The 23,166-nt window shown below is 41.8% G+C and overlaps 1 protein-coding gene across 1 annotated transcript in view; it reads right to left on the reverse strand.

Annotated features, from left to right (window-relative positions):
• The window catches only part of HDAC9 (histone deacetylase 9), a 657,492-nt gene that overhangs the window by 247,408 nt on the left and 386,918 nt on the right, over positions 1–23,166 (reverse strand). The window contains exon 13 of the mRNA XM_059728942.1: positions 9,983–10,160. Coding sequence (XP_059584925.1) covers positions 9,983–10,160 — 178 coding nt within the window. The remainder of the gene's footprint in view (positions 1–9,982; positions 10,161–23,166) is intronic.

A 23,166-nucleotide genomic window follows, 5' to 3' on the forward strand; every position in this document is an offset into this window, starting at 1 on the left:
CCAGGACAGCTGCCCCTCCCCCACACCCAGCAGGGACACTGAGCCCCCTACTCCACCACCCACCCGGCAACCACCACACTGCCCAGCATGCCTGCATGCACGTGTGGGAGCAAGGGACCCAGCCAGCAGTGCAAGGACAGCTGGATGAGCTCTCTCACCATCCCCACCCAGCTAGGAACACACATGCAGTGGCCTCTTCATGGGGCTGGTGGGGAGGGTGTAGTGGAGGTGATGCAAAAAACAAAACCCAAGAATAGGCTCATGATAGCCTGGGAAGTTGCTAATTGCTCTCCTGCAAATGTTAAGCCTTCTCTCTGGCCCTCCCCTGGCTCAGTATTATCACTTTTTCTTGTTGGGTTTCTGGTACAGCACTTTGTGGGGTGGGGGGGACCAGTCTTTCTTGCAAAACTACCAAAAGGTGCTTCCCCGTCAGAAGTTTGGCTTGCCAGGATCCCTGCATGTTGGGATTGGGGGTAACACAAGCTTTGCACCTCCCATACCAATCCACCCTGCTGCTGGCTACCAGTAATCCCATCATTCCTGAAACGCCCCCAAGTAAGGGATCCACATGCTAAGGCATGGTCATCACCTTGCCCACCCACCTGCAAACCCCATGAACTGGCATGACAATCTGCCTATGAAAGAGAGACAATCTGTTCCTTCTCACATCTGGAAGGAACCAGATGAATTTCAGTGTTTTATTTCAACATTAAAATGGTGGTGCATTTACATGATATTTTCTAATAAAAATAATTCACTATTTAAACAAAACAAAATTGTTAAGAAAAATAGAAAAAAAGTAGTCTGGATTTTCCTTCTCTGAACCCCTGTATCTATTTCTGTACTATTTACACACTATTTGTCAGTTATAGACTATAAATTTACTTATAGACTATATACACTATTTAAACTTATACACTATTTAGAGACTATTTATCATTTATACACTATCTAGTATACACTATATACACTATTTAAACACTACTAACTATTGATACTATGGCTACATATGTATATCTATTTTTATTCTACTATAGCAAAAAGCCCCCTTTGTACATTTCCCTTCTGGACATGCCTGCAACCTCCCCTCTCCCCCCCACCAATTTTGTGCATTTCTTTTCCTTCTCGGTATTGGCAGAGACCTAGCACACTCATTGCATGGGTGTGGCAAGGCTCAGAGTAAACCAGAAAGCTGAAGTGGCTTTCTGTAGGAGAAACCTAGAAATGACATCTACAGATCAATCAAGCTCAGTGTCACTAAAGACGACAAAAGAACGAAAATATCCATTGCAAAGTCTATAAATATATCCTGTGCTAACCTAACTTACTTACTGTCCCCAGTAGCCTTTGTTCCTCACTATCTCAAATTGCATTTATAGATATATTTCTCACAGTGCATTTTTATATTTCATCTGTCTCATCTTTACCGTGGCATTTTGTATTTTATATTTTATACTTTTAAACCCCTAAGGAATGTGCACCCTGTAGAATGAAGTTACACCCTGGACCAGTGTTAAAAACTGCGTTGAAATTGTAATTGTAAAGTGATAAAATCTGCTATATTGGGCAGTCCCTTGAGTGAATGTAAGCATATGGTGATCAGTATGTAATTAAGTGACAATAGCCTAGGCAAAGGAACTTAACAAGCCATTTTACACTAATCAAGCTAAGGAACTGATTCCTGGAACTGAGCATTCACCCTAGGGACTATTTCTGTAACCCATGACAATACAGCCATTAAGTCAATAAGTCAAGGGTAGACTCCTGAAACTTCAGGTACTAGCAGGCAGAGACCCCTGTGACTAGCAGCTGTCAGGTACTACTCAAAACCCATGTGGGACAGCAACCTCTGAATTGGGTAGCCAAGATGATGCTGGGGGATCACACAAGTCTGCCAGAAAGGAATAAAAGGCAGTGAAGCGGGACCCTCAGTGGCACCCTATCATCCAGCACCTGACCTACTGAGACAGAAGGACAAGAAGGTAACACCCCTTTTGGAGAAGACATCGCCTTGAAGGAAGCTGACCATCAACAGCAGACTCCAGGGCCTCGGATAGGTAGATATACTGACACCAGTGCTCACAATCACTACAGCAGCCACTATACACTATACTATATGGGTTAGATGAGTGAGTGCGCGCACGTGTGTGTGTGTGTGTGTGTGTGTGTGTGTGTGTGTGTGTGTGTGTGTGTGCAGGCGCATGCTAAGGTGACCAGTACTTCCCATAACTCAAAGTCTGCACTTATGATTTTATTGGTAACTTCACATCATTATGATCCTGTAAGTTGGTCCTTTGTAGCCAACAGTACTTTCTTATTATTTACTCGGTTCTTCTATTCCTTGCACTCTTCTTACGCATTCATTCTTTCATTTATTAATTCTTTTCAATTTCTCATCTCAAAAGTCTTCTGCACGGCAAGAAAGAAGGGGACAGATTTTGGCCTACAGTCCCAACACCACCCTCTTCACCTCCCCTTTCATTGGTGGGATATTTCTAACATTAGCTATATATCAGGATGCTGCATATCCTGGGGGGTGGGTCTGGCATGCAGCATCTGCCTGCAATATTCATTGTGTTTCTGGATTGGCAACGGGGTTGAGGTGGTGTTGTGTAGAGGCAGATTGAGATTCCTTGGATCCTTAAGATTCCTTGAGATCCTGGGGATCCCCCTGCCCAGGACAGCTGCCTAACCCCCACCTGGTGGGGACCCCAAGCCCTCTACTCCAACCACCACCCGGCAACCCCCACATTGTCTGAGGTGGAGCAGGGAGGAGAGCCAGGTGGCAATGCATGACAGCGGGATGAGCTGCCTCCTCCTCCCTCCCCCAGGGACCAGCATGCAGTGGCCTGCCACCTAGCAGCTGGCATGGATCACAGGGGTTGGAGGAGCAGGGTGTGATGGATGGAGGTGATGCAAAAAACAAACTCCAAGCATAAGGCTTATCATAGCCTGAGAAGCTACTAATTGCCCTCTGTGACAGAGCACCTTTGGTGCCTGTTAATTTAAGGGCTAGGCCAGGGAGAGGGCAGGTGCCTGATTAGGGTGGCTGTTTAATGCCCAGCTTTCTGGGCTGAGGGGAGGCAGTTTGTGACCAGCCAGCATGGGAGAAACATCTCCTTCCTAAGCTCCTGCCCCAGGAGCAACTTGGAGGTAAGGGTGAGGCTTTGGGGATAGAGGAGCCCTCAGTGGTCCTGGACATGACCTGAAACTGTACCCTGCTAGAATGAGGAGGCCTGAATGCTACTGGCATCTGAATCATGAATGCTACTGCCATCTGAAGACAGGATTCAAATCTTCCTCTAAGACATGGGAACACTGGACACAGGAAAGGAGATTTTTATTGAGATGTACTGCTGCTTCAGAAAACCCAAGAGTGTTCAATTGAAGGGACATATTCTTGTGCCCAGAGTCACACCAATTACCAAATTTGGGGTCAGAAAATAATTTTTTCCCTAGGTCAGACTGGTGGGAGATATTGCCTTCCTCTATAGTGCTGAGTAGTCCTTGTCCTATAATCTTTTGAGCATGTATTAACCAACTAAGTCAGTGGTCCCCAACCTTTTTCCCAGCAGGCCAGATTGGCAGAACCCAGTCAGTGTTCCTGATCCAGAACCCAGGAAGGTGTGGTGGCCACCATCTGGCTGTGCAGAGGAGGGCAGGAGGCAGGCTGTCCCCAACTTAACCCTGCAGGGAAAGGAGCTTGACCCAGCAACAAAGAGAAGGAAGGGGTGTGGCCAGGCCCTACCACAGCTGCCCAGAGAGGGAAGGGGGCATGGTCCAGTGCCCTGGGGGGGAGGGTGAAGGGGCATGGCCACACCCCAACCCAACCCCAGTGGGAGGGATGGGGATGTGGCCTGGCCCTGCAGGGAAAGGGGGAATGGCCTGGTCCAACTTGACCCTGTGGGGAGAGAAGGGGACATGGCCCAACCCAACCTTGCCCTGCAGGGGAGAAGGGGACATGGCCAAGCCCCAGCTCAGTCTAGTGGGGAGGGAAGGGGGTGTGGCCCAGCTCCAATACAGAAGTGGGGGGAGGGGTGTGGCCCTGCCCCATAGGGTAAGGGGTGTAACTTGGCTCCAACTAGCTGTGTAGGCATCTGGGTTTGAGAATTTCTCAGGTGAGGGGTGCCTGTATTAATGGCTGTTGCTCCCGTGCTGCCTAAGGGGAGCCCTGCAAGCCACATGTGATGGCTCCACAAGCTGCATTTGGCCTGCAGGCTAGAGGTTGTGCACCCCTGAATTATGTCCCTATCACTGCAGTGGCAGGGCACTGCCAGTGCCCTTTTCTCCCTTGCTTTACCTGCAGCATACTGTAGGTTCTTCTTGGTGTTTTAGGTAACACAGTTGTGAGTGAGGGTTTGAATGATTAATGTTGAAGATTTCTCTGGTTAACAATTGCTTGTGAACTGGACTGAGTGGCCCAGGAGGCCCCTTTTAGTTCTATGTTCCCATGTTCTTATATTTCATTAGCATTTGCCATAAAATGACTTGGGGGAAGGAATAATGTCATGGTATTTGGCTGAGCTTGGATCAGGTCAATGGATCATTACCATGATTTTACGACAGACATCCACCCCAGACGTTTAAATAGTAAGATATTCACACCATGCAGTGCATAATTTATTTCTAAACAGGATTACTTGGCTTAAAAAGAGATTGAAATATATGTTTTCATTTACTGCAAGCATCTAAATTGATTTAGGATGTGCAAATAATTCAAATGTGTGGCTGCTGGTCACACAGCACATGTGTTTGGTACAATACCACAATGCAGCAGCAGAGCCCACTGCTAAAAATAGCCTGTAGGATTTCCCTAACAAGGTTCAGACAATAATCTCTCCACCCCCACAAGAGAGAGAGGGAGAAGGAAAAAAAAGGGAAAGAGAGAGAAAGGAAGAAAGAGCAACAACTGTTTTCAATTGCAGGCTGTTGTGAGACATTAATAAAAGATGGTTATACTTTGTCACTCCAGAACAAATGCCTGTGGCCAGATTCTGATCTCATGTGATTTGTATAAGTCCATTAGGCCAGTGTAGTCATTCTGATTTTACACCACTGGTGTAGAATATGCCTCTGGTTACAAAATGAAACAGTGACGACACTGAATCACGCAAAGAAATAAGGGAGGAAATAAATTTATCTTTGAAAAGATTGTTCCTAATCAGGATGATCTAAATCTCATTATATTCCAAAATTCTTTACTTGGACCCACTTTTGAAATGTCATCTGGAACTTGAGGCTGGGTGGGAGAACTATAATTTTTGGCTAACAATACACCTCAAGAACAATCAAATGCCATTGAGAAAAACAATACCCATAGTAAAACTCAAAGGAAGGGATTCAAACATATTACACTGAATACAAAAATATGTCAGCAGACTGATGTAAACAGACTAAATGAACATCAATCAGACTTAATGTTCCTCCACTTTTAACTCATTATCTTGCACTTAACTAATGCAGGACTCTCTCACAGGTGGTATTCAGAAACCTTAATATATTTTGCTAAGAGTTGTCTCCCTCCCAGACCACCAAAGAATGAGATGTTCAATTCTTGTTCCCAGTGAAATGTTCTAATGTAACATTTTTTCCAAGTTAATTTTCCATGTAAATATGCATTCATTTTCTTATAAACAACAAAGGAAGGTCAAGAACTATTTTGAGGCAGTGGTATAGTTCTAAGGCAACCTGTAGGCCTAGAATGTGGGCGATTCCTTTGTGTAAGGGGCTATTAGAAGTTTCTATTCCTCTATTTCCCTCCATTGAACTCTTTTCTGGCTTGAACGAGGGCAGAATAGGACACAAAGTCCTTGTGAGAAGGGGCCCCTTGGTTCTTGCTCCCTCTGGGAAAAAATTGTCCTGTCTATGCCATACCTCTCCTCTCATTGGTTCGTAAACTAAGCCCACGCAGGGCACGTCTACACATGTGCTTTACTGAGCAGTAGATTAATTTACTATGCAGTAAAGTGTCACCATATACACATGCATTGCAACTGGGCTGGTGTAGACAAATTTACAGTGCTGTTGTATAGTCCTGCCAGACACAGATACTATCCAACAGCGGAGTCATTACTGCACTTCAGTGGACGCGTAGATAATGACATCAGGATTTGTTTACTTTGGCTCAAATTGCAGCAGAGTTTATGCAGTTGCATTAATTGCACATGTAGATGCACCCACAGAGTCTTATTTAAGCAGTCTAAGACTCTCGAAGACTATGCCCAAATCACCCCAGAATGTTAACACTTATAGCCTATATGATGAGTGATGTAGCTGTGATGGTGCATGTATTATATGAGAGGCAAGGATTCGTTAGGGTGATATCTTTTATTGGACAAATTGCATAATTGTGATAGAGTTGTGCTGGCTTTAACTCCTTAGACCCAAAGACAAGTATCTTGCATTAGAAAGTTTATCTAAATCCCAACTATGAAGTTGGTCCACTAAAAAATACCAACACAAGAAACATTTCCCTCTTGCATAAAGTCTAAATGACTTGGTAAGGGTTCAATCATGGTAAGGGAGATAGAACCAGTCAGCACTGTCTAACCTTAACTACTAAAATAGATGACAGCCTTATACTGCAAAAGGCAGAGTCAGTGTATTTGAATGGATTAAATGGGGACATACAAGTAGCTAGGGAGACATGAAGATGCATGGTTTTGAGCACCTTCAACTTGCAAAACTAGATCCTTTCTAATAAAAGACAAGAATTTCCATTCTCATCAGTTTCACACTTGTGTAATTCAGAGCATGACTATACAGCACAAATGCAGTGATTGTAGAAGTACCCTATGTAGAGCTATTCATAGGCTAGTATACCCTACTAATACCCTAAATAGCTTGGGGGAGTGCTGGACTAATGTGCCTAAACTGCATTCTCTACCTGAACTAATTTGTTCAGATCAAGTTCAGGTATCCTTTAACATTACTGCATTGTATTAATCTAGGCATATCCTCAAATGACAACAATTCAGAATTGCTGAGCTATGTTGCTCTAAAAGGAAAATTGGTTCTATTTTTTTCTATTAAAGTTTGGAAAGTAAAAAATCATTTCTATAAATTCCAAAGAGCATTGCAATGGGTGAAATATTCAGAAACCATATGGTCAGTTTATAGAAGACATTGAAAAAAAACCTTTGTAGGGTGGGAATGAAAAACAAGGTGCGACAGAAAAACATCTGAAGAAAGTAACATCAAATTCTGAGAGTGGGCCTTGGTGAATGAATAAGAAGCCTGGACATAATAAATTGTATTTTCTCTTAATCTGTCTGTATACAGTACATGCATTCCACACATACACGCCATATTAACAGAACCTCAAGATTACCAAGGTGCACACTCACAAGTTCGAAAATATCAGAATTTGCCAATGCCTCACCTCTGTGTATATGTATTACATGAATTTTCACATGCAAACCAAGAGCTCCCCAGCGTGTCTTGGCCCAGCCAGTCCTAGTCTTCTTCAAGTTTCTAATGTCTAGCTAATCTACAGTCTCACAACTTCATCTCTTTGTTCTATCCATCATGTTTCCCCACCGGTCCTACTGGCATCTCCAGCTCCCCATCAGGTATATCTTAGCATGTATTCATACTGGCCACATCTCAGTCCAGATCTTATAAATTCAGGATCTAACTCGTTCACATGCTAAGCGCTATCAAGTTTCTTGTTTCTTTTGTGACATCCTTCAAGCTTTTTAGTCTTTAAGAGTGAAAATCTTAAACTTATGGTATCATTAGAGGAGAAATTTAATTACCTTGTAATTTTGCCTCTTGAACAATGTCACCTTCAGGAATCCTGCTTTTCTGACAAAAAATCCCAAATTTTCTAATTTAAACACCCCTCCCCCCCAAATCCACATTTTTCTGTGATTAAAATAAATATGTATTTGTTTAAAAAAAAACAAATTCACATTTTCCCATGATTAAAATTATATATATATATATATATATATTAGTGGCGTTTCATTTTAATCACGGAATATCGCGTATGTGTGTGTTATTTGCATCGCTCTATATATACTGCACTATATATATAGTGGCATTTCATTCTAATTGTGGAAAAATGTGGATGGGGGGGCAGGGTATTAAAATCAGAACATTTTGGATTTTTTTTTTTTTTTTTTTTAAATCAGAGAAAGACAGGATCCCTGGTAATCTTGCAGTCATTCACCCGTTCGCATTATTTAATCCATTATCCCTGAGAATTTACAAGTTACCTTGTTTCAGGGCTTTTTCTTTTGAACATTGATTTTAATTTTTTTTTTCTCTGAAACATTTTGTTTTAGCTCTTGAATCTCATATTGGCCCACATCTTTATTTGGAAGTATATACATGGTATTCAAGAAACATGAATAGATAGGGGGTTCTGCCAGTCTTATGGAAAAGAGCTAACACCTGAAACAGAGTCCTGAAAAATTATGTCTTTGGAGAGGCAAAATTATAGGTAAGCCATTTCCCTCTCCTCCTCCCGGAGTAAGCAAACTTGATTTCTTTTGCACCTGAAGCCTCACATTTTTAAGGCCAAGATGTACATTAATTATCACGAGGTTATCTACAAATGAAGCACCCAGGCTCTTTATGCTAATTTTCCTTCTCTCATTAGACAGTCAGCCCCTTACCTGTCTGTTTCACACAGCGTGGATCATATGCATATGAGCTGCTCCTTGAACATCTAGAATAGTAGATTTCTGACTAGAAAAAAATCTTTCCATCCACACATTTCACATATAACTATTAGATGATGCAACCTACTAGCTGGTGTCCCTTCCGTGGCTTGCATTGCCATGGCTTTACTGGTAAAGGGAAGGACAACCCCTGCAACACTGAATGCCATTCCCACAGGAATCAAGTGAAAGTGCTGAGTATTCTATTCCAACTTTGCCACTTACCGGTGGTCTCTCTTTGGCAGTCTCATTGCAAAAACAACACAGAGAAAGGGGGCAGAGGATAGGGAAATGTCCAGCACACCTACAGCCTAGGAAATGACCTGCTGGGTGGCATGGAAGTGGAAAGGGATCTTGGACTCCTAGTGGACTCTAAGATGAACTTGAGTCAGCAGTGTGACGAAGCCATCAGAAAAGCCAATGGCACTTTATCGTGCATCAGCAGATGCATGACGAATAGGTCCAAGGAGGTGATACTTCCCCTCTATCGGGCGCTGGTCAGACCACAGTTGGAGTACTGTGTGCAATTCTGGGTGCCGCAATTCAAGAGGGATGTGGATAACCTGGAGAGGGTCCAGAGAAGGGCCACTCGTATGGTTAAGGGCCTGCAGACCAAGCCCTATGAGGAGAGACTAGAGAACCTGGACCTTTTCAGCCTCTGCAAGAGAAGGCTGAGAGGCGACCTTGTGGCTGCCTATAAGTTCATCACGGGAGCACAGAAGTGAATTGGTGAGTATTTATTCACCAAGGCGCCCCCGGGGGTTACAAGAAATAAATGGCCACAAGCTAGCAGAGAGCAGATTTAGATTGGACATTAGGAAGAACGTCTTCACAGTTCGAGTGGCCAAGGTCTGGAACGGGCTCCCAAGGGAGGTCGTGCTCTCCCCTACCCTGGGAGTCTTCAAGAGGAGGTTAGATAAGCATCTAGCTGGGGTTATCTAGACCCAGCACTCTTTCCTGCCTATGCAGGGGGTCGGACTCGATGATCTATTGAGGTCCCTTCCGACCCTAACATCTATGAATCTATGAAATAAAGGAAAAATTATAAATGACTTAAAGGCACCAAGAATGCACCTGTTGCTATACTGCTGTAGTAAGTCAATGATAATAATTTATGACTGTGTGAATATTTAACCCTGTGATTTATCAGCTACACTGGTTGACTTACTGGCAATACACCATCATGAAACTCACTAAGAGTGAGGCTAAAAATGAATGTGTTGCTACAGAAGGTATTCAAGGCATTTAAATCAGTTGATCCTACATGAACAGCGCATTTACTCTGCTTATTAAAAGTGGTCTTAAGGGAGTCCTACCAGTCATGTAGACATGCTGGATGGGCTGGTCCATTGCTGGGTGAGGTAATGTGGAAGCAGCAGGGGAAGACTGGGTCCTGGAAACAGGCCGATGTTTATCTAATCCTGTCATGCCAACTGTAGCCATCTGAGCCTGGTACATTTGCAACTGGTAGATACGCTGATGCTCCAGGAACTGCTGTTGCCAAGAAAACAGCACAGTAGAAAGAAATGTGAGAAGGGATCAAGTAAGACACTGAGAGAAACATGTCAACAAATTAAGTTCATTAGGTCAGGGCTGCAATAAACAGTGTGAACCCCCGCCTCTCACCCCACCCCACCTAAGACCTCGTCAATAAATCCATTCAGCAGATGTTTCCACACTGACACTGTGGGGATGCCTGCAAGACTGAATATTAGATGGCAGGATACCTATCAGTTCTTAGTACTGGAAAGACAGATAGCTTTATCCACAGAGTAATATTTGATTGAAGACTTTCTAACTTGTTGATACTATAATATGAAGCCATTTTTTTACTAAAGGGAGGAGAGAAACATCTTAGTAAATCAAACAAAGAAGAGGATCTTAATTTGCTGAATTGTATAGGCCAACTTTTTACAGAGGAAAATTTAGGAACAAAGCTATTGTCATACTGGATCGCAGCAAAGGGCATCCGGGCCAGCATCACCGTTGCTGACATTGACCAATACTAGATGGTGGTAGAGCACTGCAGTAGACCGAGAAGATCAGGGAGGATGGGGGAAAGCAGATTTAGCCCTTTTGGGTTTGTCAACAAGCATCAAAAATGGAAATACTTCAACATGTTTTAGGCTTATATTCTGGCCCTACTGAAGCCAATGGGAGTTTGCCATTCAATTTAATAAACTCATCATTTTATCCCAAGTACTTGATGTTTTACACATACTTCTAGGCTTAGAAATAAATGCAGATGCAAAAGTGGGAAGCAAAACAGAAACCTTTAAAAAAATACTTAGTTTTATAAATAAATTGAAAATCCATCCTCCATTTTTAGAGCTACAAGCTGCATTTTTTCACCAGGACTTCATAGTTACTCCATTTATTTCAAACTAAGCAAGATTTAATACTGCTGTATGTTGCTATTCAGGAGACAAAGGTGTGACAGCAAGTTCAGACTGCCAAGGGCCTGAATTGCAGTGGAAGATATTTTTCAGTGCTGAGAGAGGTGAAGTAAAGTTCAGCTTGTGCACAAAAGCAGGTGGAAGCACAATACGTCCCTTAGCTAGCAGCAGTACAAAGTTCCTGTGAAGTGTGAGGCTGTCCTCTGGGAGAATGAAATAAGGCTCCACGAAGGGAGAAGTGCTTCAAAAGAAGAATGTTCAGTAATGAAAGATGAAATGTGAATAAATGCTTTAAAAGGCACAAAGCCCCCAAACCCACATTAATACCTACAATCACCACCTCAAATCAGAGGGCATAGGATCAAGCGAGGCTTTGATAGGACACATTGCTGAGTTTCTTGCCGTTAAATGACTAAAAATAGAAAGAAAACATGAATAAGCAGGAAGTGGTTTTCCATAAAGGTGCTTGATTTAAGATCATGAACCAATTTCTTTCTTTTTTTTTTTTTTTTTGTGGTGAGATAGGAGATATTACAAATTCTAAGAGTTATTTGGGAATACTTTAGTAAATCAATGTATCCACTTTCCTTAGAACATATTGCAATGGAATCCTTGCTAAAATGCGTGACACTACACTGGCCTTATACACCTATAATTGTTTAATGTACCAACGAGGATATCTGTTTTGCTTCAAGTTGTCTGCAGCCAGAGCTCTGAACAGTAACTCTGGGCATCAGCTGAAACAGTCTGCCAGTAAAAGAAGAGAGAGATACATAACTGCTCTGCAGAAGCATGCCAGAAATGGCACAAACTCATTTGTGGGCATTTAGGGCACCTATAGATGTGCAGCAAGGCTGCTCTGACACCCTGTAATTACAGCACTTCAGAGCAGACTCAATTAATCAACTCTGCCGGAGCGTGGTAATTACCACACTCCAGCAGACTCCAATGTCACATGTCAGCATCCCCCCACTGAAAAATGGGGGCGGGGGTGCTTTCACTACAGCTCATTCGACCAGCTTTATTTAAAGCATCCCTGTCACCATTTTTCAGTGTGGGGATGTCGATGCATGTGGTGCTCTGAGCTGCTCTAATTAAAGCTCCTCTCCAAGCCGCTCTAATTAAAACGCCCAACCTCACCCCCACTCCCAGAGTGGGCACTCTATAAATGCCCTTAATGTTCATTCTCCCCAAAGCTGATTTAGCTAATGCACAGTAGTAAAGTCATGAATACATGTCCAATGAGATTGGGTTTTTGGTTGTAGCCATGTTGGTCTAAGGACACAGGCAGGCTAAGTTCTTTGAGTGAATGTGATATCTTTTATTAGACCAACTGAGTAGTTGGAAAAAAGTTATTAGTAAGCTTTTGGGTGCAGTCACTCTTCTTCAGGCATGGGGAGTCTCTTCTGATCTCCAAGACCAGCAGAAACGCCTTATGCCTGAAGAAGGATGACTGGCCCAAAAGCTTGCTAAAAACATTTTTTCAACTACTCAGTTGATCCAATAAAATATATGATATCTACTCAAAGAACCTTACCTGCATATCTCCAAAGAGGTGTATTTTGTTGTTTGTGGCACCATTATTCCCTGAACCATGATGGTAAACAGAGCAAGCAGCAGAATTAAATGGAGTTCTAGGCAGATGGCCTGAGGTGAAATCCTCTCTTATTTCTCTGCACCAGTTCCAGCCTGGCTACAAAATTTCCCCAAGTATGTTTAACATATATTTGAAAAAGCCATGAATATAGTAGGGAGTCAGCCCATCCCCTCAAAAAAATGAGAAGGGGAGTTAGGTTACGAATCTGGTAGGCACTATGTTCTTCTGAAGATTTAATGAGAATTAACAGAAAGGCAATGCAGTGGGGCATAGCATGGAGTAAGTGGAAAGATGACTGCAAAGAGTGTCATAGGCTTTCAGGAAGAGGATAATATTCAAAATATAGATTGTGGGCCACATCCAGGAACTTTACTTGGTTTTAATTCCTTCCTTACACAGGGCAGCCTGTGGGTGTTAGGAAACTCAGCCATTTCTGCAACCAGCATCCAGGTAACAGATAAGATGGATACAGTTCTCAAATTTCATAGACACATGCTGTCATATAGCAGTATTCTCTCTCTGCTACTAGTTAACATAAACAAGCAATGTTTAGTGCAGATATGTCTCTTCTTCAGTTTAGGCATCAGCTCTATTGCACATTGTCAGGGAGAAAGTTTGCTGGTGCTCTGCCCCAGATTTCAAGGTAGTGTGGGTGGGAGGAATGATCTTAATGGTGAGAGTTAGGAGGTCTTGAGTTTTAATTCTGACTGCCACTGACTTGCTGTGTGGCCTTGTCCAAATTCTTTCACCTCCCTTTCTCTCTCAGCTTCCTTATCCTGACAGGACAATTGAATTAAGTAGATACTATCTGTACAGTGGTTTCAAAAAGAAAAAGGGACTATAATTGCTATCATCTGAGTGCTACATACTTTTATTGGGTGTGGAGGGCTCACCTAGTTATTTTTATTAGAATATCCTCCAAAATAGCAAGTCTGTGTTTGTTTGTGTGATGGAATAGCTTTTCATGCAATTTATTTTCAGGATTAAATATTGTTGCAGGTCTTCGCAAGCAATGTTCTGTTGTAGTACAAGAATGATGTAGAAGTCTAATCTCTGAAGTCTGTGTTATTAATTAGGTTGTTTAGGTTTCAAATCTAAGTGAGTTTACCCTGTTCCCATATAGCTATGGTTTCCTGGATGAAGGCAGAAGCAAAGTCTGATTTACTGGATGTGTGTATTAAAATAGTTTGAAGTGGTAGTTTGTTTAAAGGGGCTTAACCTGAGGGTAGATTATTTCTTCAAGATATGAAAAATATCCTTTGCTGTAAAACTTGAGATTTTAGGAAGTTAAGTGTCTTCTCTTTTCACAGTTTCATAGTTATTAGGGACTGAAAGGGACGTTACAGATCACTGGGTCCACCCCCTGCACTTGGGCAGGAAAGACTGCTGGGATCAGATGACCCCAGCAAGATGGGCATCAAGACGCTTTTTGAAGATTGCCAGAGTGGGTGACTGTTTACCAGTATATTTCATTAGATTTAAGCCAGAGATTTAAGTTCCTGTATTAGGTTGCTTGTTAAGATCCACAGCCACCCCTCTATTTCTCTTTTTTCCTTAAATAGCAGAATATCACATGTGTGTGTACATACACACATACATACACACACTTATATACATATACACACATGTATGTATGTATGTCCTGTGTCTGTGAAAAAAAATGTCACACTGGCAAGAGATTTAACTGCTAATGTAAAGAGTAACAGGGATAATTAGCATCCTGATTCTCCAAAATGTTCATCTGGTCTCTGGAGCAGATTTACTCCACACAACAAAGTCATCTTTGAGCCGAAACAGCGAATGTCTGTGTCCCGTGATATGACAAGAGCTCTGTTTGCACATCTGCTGAGTTAGTGATTTGTCTGAATATGTTTGGAGCATTTCTTAGGGAATCTGAGCCTGGTCTTCCCTGCGTGAAGCCTGTTTGTTCCAGGTGTATGAGATTAGTTCATTAGTAGAGTCCGACAATTAGGGAATGCTCCAACAACTACTGAAGTCAGTAGAAAACATTTGCAGGGCATTGGATCAGGTGCTTGGTGGTGATTATTTTGATGAGGGCTTCAGAGTCAGCATCCAAAAGGAAGATGGATCTTTTCGAGATGTAAATTAAACTTTTGTTGCCCTTCTGGTAATTGCTCTTTGCTTGAAGCTGGTCTCAATTTAGACTTGATTTGAATCCTCTTTTTATGTGGCACAAAGTAGAAATGTGGTTCATACCCAGAAAAGCCTAATGTTTTGTGTATTTTAAGGAATTTAATTAGAACTATTTCCTCGGTTTTCAGTCACCCTGAAAGCTGCTGCCTAATATATTCTGCAAGATCAGTCAATTTGGTTGCTGTCAGGAAGTTATAATTTACACGATGAGATTGAGGGTTTCTCCTGCCCACTCTAAAGCTACTAAAGTGCTGTTCCATGCTGTGTTGGTTCTCTCTATGCAGTACTGAAAAGTTGGGGATTGCTCAGAAGACTTTTTTTTCCCCCTTATATCCAGCAGTGTTACCTCTTCCCTAACGGTTTCCTTGTTGTTGTGTTGTTCATCTGCTCATTTTCTTTTAGCACCCCTGCATGCTCTTTTTCCAAGTATGCAGTTTCTCTGCAGAGCTTCTGCCACAAGTGTTGGTAAATATTTTGCTCCCTGAGGCCAACTTTCTAGCTTTCCTGCAGGATAGCTTAGCTGTTTTCTTTTATTGCTAACTATGAACAGTTCAAAATGTGTGTTTCATATGAGACTTCCTATGCCAGCAGAGACACCCTATGCTTGAAGAAGGGTGACTGCACCCGAAAATTTACTAAGAACTTTTTTCAGCTACGCAGTTGGTCTAATAAAAGATATCACATATACTCAAAGAACCTTGCCTGCCTGACCAAACAACAACTGCGCACTAGAATGAACGCACACCGGAAATCTATCAAAGACAGAAATACCCAATTACTGCTGGGGGCACATTTCTCACAGGAGGGCCACTCTCTCTCCAATCTCTCAGTCCTGATCCTCAAGAGAAACTTACACAACACTTCCCAGAGGCGAGCCTATGAGCTCCATTTCATCAACCTCCTGGAAACTAGAGATCATGGACTAAACATAGACATTGGATTTTTGATACATTACAATCTGCCTGGCAACTGACTCCCCAGCCCAGCCCCTGGCTTCTTTACTTTTCATTCCATCCAGGAAGAGCACACACCAACTGCTGAAACTTCCTTAGCCTGATGAAGGGTTTTTGAACCCGAAAGCTTGCTTAATAACTATTCTCCAACCATTTGGGTTGGTCTAATAAAAGATATCAAATTCACCTAAGGAACCTTGTCTGCCTATGTCCTTAAACCAACACGGCTACTACCTTCACCCCAATAACTTATTCATGCTTTTATATTCCAGGTGATGGGAACAGGACATTTATCCAACCCATCTCCTTTCTGAGATGCTCCTCTGTAATATGGCAACAGAATGATTATGATCTTTCAGGTGATTTAATTAGAAGTTATGCGCACCTGGCTAGAAAGCACTGAACTAGGAGTCAGTAGGCTGGGTTCTAGTTGAAACTCTGGCTAACTAGCTGGGTAGTGATGAACACATCAATTCACTTCTCTCATCTTTACTTTCCCTCTAGATAAACTAGGGCTAATTACAGCAAGTTTGAGGCCCACTGATAAAAACCACTATAAACAAATCTTAGGAATATTTATCTACTTTTGTTGGGGTTACTTTCTCATGTCTACAAAGGAAAGATGGACCAGAACCAAACTGCTAGATCTGTACAACTCTGAATTTTGACTGAGGTTAGGGGGAGAGAGTTGGGCTGCAAGTCTGGACTTAGATCCAGTTTCACAATTGAGCTCTGGCACTATTAGTAGACAAACAAAACTCACGATCCAGACACCCTTCAACATGACTGTTTTTCTTTTCTCCATGAACAGTCTACATTCAGGAACAGATCAAGACTAGGTCTAGTGAAATTACTTCTTTTTATCATCATGCACAACAGTATGCATAAAAAGCCTACAAGTCACAATTATATCACAAATGGAAACAAGTGTGGGCTGCCTTAAAAAAAAATCAAGAGTTTGAGGTAAAATTTTAAATTGTCCTGTCATTAAAAGAAAACATAAAACTGTGAAATGCTAGCCATTCTCAGCAAAACCAAATATAAACCCACAAATTTTCAGAGTCATCATTTTCAATAAAACCTCAAAAATTCCATGTCACCATTTAAAATATAGAGCAAGCCACAATTTCAGAGTCATCTTTTAAAGATAAGAAAATAAATAGCATGTACGTGGATGGAATGAGCATAACTGGAACTCTGACCTGAAGTGTGGGAACGTGAAACTGCAGTAGGCAGGAAGGGAGAGAAAAGAGAAGCCTGGTACCCTGATCTGGAGAAATCAGGCTACAGTGAATAGAGAAGTAGCAAAACAGGACTTTCTAGTACTTTTATCCTGGGGAGGCAACTCCAGATGGAAATTGAGAAAACAAAACTGAGTTTGTGATTACAAGTGTAAAGAAAAGACAGCAGGAGAATGAGGAAGGTGTAGGAGCAAAAGAGTTCCTAGGGCTGGAGATAGGTATGCAGGGATGGAGAAGCATGGGAAGCAGCATGTAGGAGTGACCATGAAGAGGGACAGAAAAATATAACATTCTGCTACAACCAGGCTCCAAACTACCTAGCTGTTGTTTTTATTTGCTAATTTTTGGTCCTGATGGACCTGCCTTCCCAATTACTGTGACTTACAAGTATTTGACTCTTGCCAGAAAGCTGGCTTCACAGAAGCTAAACATACACCAGACACACCTGGGTAAATGCTGTACTTCATCTGGCTGAACTTTGTCCACACTATCTGAGGTCAAAAAAAAAAGCTGAAAAATCTCATGAGTAAAGTGATACTTTACATAACTTCTGTTAGAAATACAACAGGGCCTTCTCTTGGTAAAAAAGGAATAGCACAAAGAAGTGCAAAAATGAACATAATGATAAATCATTTTTTCCACTTTTTTTTTCTATAAGCAATTCAAATTTAAAGCAAAAAAAATTATTTACAGGAGAGGTATATGCCCAAACATTTATTACAATGAATATTGTCACATAGCCCCAGCACTATTAAAACACTCATTCAGCCAGGAATTTGGATAATTAAAAAAAAGTTCCTCTCCACGCTTTCAACATTCTGGGAAGTAAACCCTCAAAGCTCTCCAAATATCCTGTCACATCTGTAAGAGTCAGTTAATTTATATGGATCACCAAAATTATAACGTGTTTTCTTTTTTCTGCTGTTCATTTTTGGTGTTGGTTATGTTCTAATGCTGAAAAGATTCAAATGTACTTTGTTTAGTAAATCAAGTGTGCTAGAAACATTCTGGTTTATGGTCTTCTGGTTGATTTTATTCTTTGGTCTTGGATAGGTTTAATTCTACTGACTAAAGCATTCCTTGTAGTATAAATGGGAGAAGACTCAGGCCCAGGACATGAAAAAATATCAGGAACTCCTTGTTCTACATACAACTAAACAAACCAAAGTATCCATAGCCAGAACCTTAATCATCTCAGGATAGAGGTAAGTCCCTAGGCAAATGCCATTCTCTGCTCTGTGTTGTCCTAGAGCTGCATCTTTTTGCAAGTGGCCTCAGCTCAGGGAATTCTGGAGAGAAAAGGAAGGCATGGTGGACAAGCAGCTCCAAGCTTTTATACCTCAGTCAAGCTTTTACATCTCAGCAGCTCTATAATAGCCTACTGCAACTTGAGCAAAAGTTCAAGCAGCCATTAGTACTTCCATTGTGTGTTCCAAACCTGCTGTTTATTAACTTGTTTGCTTGTCTCCTATCCTCTTCATTAAAGTTTCTTAACTTCAGTAACATCATGAATACCAACTATGATCTTACCTTGCTTTGACAGAGTTTTGAGAGTTTCAGAGTTGGAGATCATTAGGTCTAATAACTTACTTAAAAGGGGCTTTGAACCTTCGAAAAAAGATTGCCTTATCCCCAAATGTTAGCCATTGGAGTTAAAGAGATGACAGAAGAAAAAACAAGCATAACACTCCCAACTAGAATTTAAAGAATAGAAAAATTTCCTTCCCTATCAAATATTCAACTTTCATTTGACTTTTGTGAAGTCATCACTTTCACTAGTTCTCCAGTCATCGGAGTCTTCCAGGATATAAGACCTGAATTCCTTTTCTAACAGAAAGAAAAACAAGTAGGGAAATAAAGAATCATTAAAATGCCAAAACCAAGAACCTTCCAAACTTGTTGTGTACATCATAAAGAATAAAAAAAAAAAGTGAATTAAAGCCCTCAGTATAGTTTCAGTATGCTTGACATAACAAAACATCTTCCACATTGGGTTAACTGATGTGGGGGAGAGGGAATCTACATTTACCGATCCCAGAAGAAACTATATAATAAAAACCACAGACAATAATGTTGTTGTATTATCATACACTATATTACAGACTGCAAATCAAATGTAATATCCAATTTCTCATTTATCTAATTGATCTTGGACTGAAGAAAGCAGCCTCTATTTAAAAAATGATCGCAGGAGTTGCATGTAAGGATGGATAAACATGTCTGTACCTTGAATTCACTCAGGCACAATATGTTTGACTATACATCAGGTACTGAATTCTGTTAATCTTACTGGATTTGTGTTCCACTCAATAAGTCACCTGAAGATTTAAAGTGACCCAGTGGGGGAGGGGGACCTAAAAATCCAAGATGGAACAGATAGCAGTATTGCCAATCCCAGACTGAAAATGGACACCATGTTTGTGCCACCATAAAAATTTTTATGACCCAAGTGAACAAACATTTTTGCCCTTTGTACACTACAAATACTCAAGTTTATAAGCATGATGATTTTTAGTCATAGTAGGTGCTGCCTTTCTCTAGCTGATGTGTTTTTGCACATAGTAAGATAGCATGTGCAGCCTGGGGCTGCCCATGCTCCCCAGCCACCCCAGGCAGGCACTCCCAGGGATTCATGGGCCTGATCCTGTGTGCCCCAGGAATCCCCTTGCATGGGAAATTCCCAGGGCATGTGTATGCAAGTGTGGAGTGGGGAACCCTGAGTAAGTGAAGGAGATCCTTTCAGGGAATTCCCATAGCACATATTTCACACTGTTGCTCCCTGACTCAAGGCATGGTAGGAATGGTTACTGTCCCACAGGAATGGGTCCCCAAAGCCCTGGTAGTGACAGGGGCCCAACTTCATGGGGCAACAGCCCTGGGGATATCTGTAGATGCTAATGAAACAGATCAACTGTGCAGGGACACATCCTAGACCAGCTGTGCCCACTGCAAACGCAACATCTGTTTATACACCCTGAGGGTAGTGTTATCAATCCCAAGTAGTCAAAAAAAAATCACAAATCAGGTCCTCAGAAATTAAGGCTGCGCGAAGCTTCAGTCGCTGATTTGATTCAGAGGAGATTCAGCCCGATTTGGCAGCCAAATCTCCGCATTGAATCAGGAGGCCCTTTAATCTCTCTGAATCGAATTGGAAGCCTCTGAATCGATTTGGAGAGATTCGATGATTCAGCCATAGACACAGCTTTATATGTTTTTTCTACATACCTTGAGGTACCAAGCACAGCTTGTGAATGCTGAGATGGTGGGGCTGATAAAGCATCCCATGGGAGCATAGGGGAGTCCCCCATGCACTTGGCAGTGAACCCGGCAGTGCACCAGATGTATTTCTGGTCCACTTCTGGTTCTGCCACAGAGCACGTGGGGGAACCCCCACCCCCTGGCTCAGTGACTGGTGGCTCCTGGGTCTGGGGGGGGCACCCAGGGTCCTTCCGTGGCTGATTGTTGAGCCAACGGGGCACTGGGGGGGGGGAGGGGGTCCACTGCTGAGCTCCTGTGGGATGCTCCATCTACCCCAGCATCTCAGTGTTCATAAGCCATGCCTGGTACCTCAAGGTATGTAGAAAAACCATATAAAGCTGTTTCTATGGCCAAATCGCTGATTCTCCAAATCAGAATCAAAACTTCAGATTCAGATTTGTCTGAATCAAATCAGGACAATGATCTGAATCAGCGAATCGAATCACTTTTCCCCAAATTGTACTGAATCCGAATTGAATACAGTCCGCTTTGCACACCCCTACCAGAAATCATGAGCTATTTTACAAAATAGTACATTTTAGTAATACATTTGGAGTTATTTCCATATCTTTTTCCTTTTTAAGTCTTTAGAATGCATTTGGATAATACTTCCAAGTTTTTCTGGCAGCTTTCAATAAAGCCTCAATTATCACTAGTCTCGTGATCAAATCACAAGAGCTGGCAACTCTGGTGGAGCTTTAAAAAAAGGAAGTGATTGAAGAAGAGGAAGCTAAAGGAAAGGAATAATAAAGTATTTATAGATATCCCCATTCAAACATTTTCTGGATTTGGGTTTATTGATTCATGAGTAAGGTTAGCTGTGTCATAAAATATCTGTCATTTTTGCACTTTCCTTTAGTAGATGGAGGGAACACTTGGGTAAAAATGGTTTTGAATTCTAGAAAAGAAGACAATATATGTTAAATAAATGTAATAAATGCTTCTTTATCTGCTGTATCTCGGTCTATCCCCACTTTTTCCAGAACAGGAAAAAGCTGGTATTTTCTGGGTACTGACAATTTTCACAAGTGGACTTTTGGTATCCAAGCTGGGTCACGTGAGAAGGATCAGATTTTTAAAGAATAAGGACTCGGCACCTAAAACAACTGGTTACTTTAAAAAATGTGATCAGTCTCTTGTATTCAAATAAAGCACTTTGTGACTAGGCTGCTTTATAGCACAGAAATGTACAACTGTCAGTAGAGCAGGTCATGTTGCTAATATTCAAAAATGCACAGAACACTGTAAGTTAGGATTTGATCCCCCAAAATGTGTTATATATAACAGAACATATTAAACTGCAGTGAGGCCAATAAATTTACTCACACTTTAAGTGGCACAAGTGAAAGCAGAATTTGGCTATAACTACTACTTTTCCAAATAATACCCACAGCAGAAAAGACAATTTTCTTAAGCTCTAACAAAGTCTGAGGGGAAAAATGTGATGGAGAATATTGCCATACAGCAAAACTCACAGTTTTAGTTCCCTCTAGTAAAAACAGAAGGAGCTTAAACACAGGTCAAAGCAAAATGTTAATTCTAATTTTTCTATCTGCTTGTCCTTGATTTTTGACAGGTTTGTTATTATACAGATTTCCTATCTGCCACCCTCTATGGGAGGAATTTACCAGGTGAAGTTATGCAGACAATTCCCCTTGCATCTCACTTCTTTTACTCCTAATTATATTGGCCCTGTGTTCACTCAGGGTAACATTATAGTTGTCCCCAAGTGTTCTTGATTTGGGACCAATGTTTGGAGAAATTAAAAAAAAAAAAAATCACAGAACTGTAAATCCCAATATACTAGAAAATGAAGCAGTGCTTGCTTATTATAGAATCATAGAAAGTTAGGGTTGGAAGGGAGCTCAGGAGGTCATCTTGTCCAACCCCCTGCTCAAAGCAGGACCATCCCCAACTAGATCATCCCAGGCAAAGCTTTGTTTAGCCAGGTCTTGAAAACCTCCAAGGATGGTGATCCACCACCTCTCTGGGTAACCTCTTCCAGTGTTTTACTACCCTCCTAGTGAGAAGGTTCTTCCTAATATCTAACCTAAACTTCCCTTGCTGCAACTTGAGACCATTGCTCCTTGTTCTGTCATCTGCTACCACTGAGAACAGTCTAGCTCCATCCTCTTTCAAACCCCTTTCAGCTAGTTGAAGGCTGCCATTAAGTCCCCTCTCAGTCTCCTCTTCTCTAGACTAAATAAGCCCAGTTCCCTCAGTCTTTCCTCAGAAGTCACGTCCCCCAGCCTCTTCACCATTTTTACTGGCCTCTGCTGGGCTGTCTCCAATTTCTCCACATGTAGTGGGGGGCCCAAAACTGAACACAGTACACCAGATGTGGCCTCACTAGTGCTGAATAGAGGGGAATAATTGCTTCCCTTGACCTACTGGCAACACATCTACCAGTGCAGCCTAATATACTGTTAACCTTCTTGGCAACAAGGGCACACTGCTGGCTCATACTCAGCTTATTGTCCACTGTAACCCCCAGGTCCTTTTCCACAGAGCTGCTGCCCAGCCAGTCAGCCCCCTTGTTGCATGGGATCATTCCATCCTAAGTGCAGCACTTTGCACTTGTCATTGTTGAACCTCATGAGATTGGTTTTGGCCCAATCCTCCAATTTGTCTAGGTCACTCTAAATCCTAGCTAGCTCTACCCTCCATTGTATCTACTACTCCCCCTAGACAACAGCTCTTTTTTTCCACCTCTTAGTGGCATTGCTATATTTATATTTCTAATTCTTCTTTGATTTTTTTCTTTTCTTAGAATTCAGTTGTTGAATAACTTTACCTGAATCATGTGTTGTCTAAGAAAAAATATGCATGCATAACTGTTTCCATGCTACAGTTCCTTTTTTTCTTTACTGAATTTGGCAAGTAGTCAATAATGTTTGGAGG

This window comes from Alligator mississippiensis, chromosome 5 (genome assembly GCF_030867095.1).
Source record: "Alligator mississippiensis isolate rAllMis1 chromosome 5, rAllMis1, whole genome shotgun sequence".
NCBI lineage: Eukaryota > Metazoa > Chordata > Crocodylia > Alligatoridae > Alligator > Alligator mississippiensis.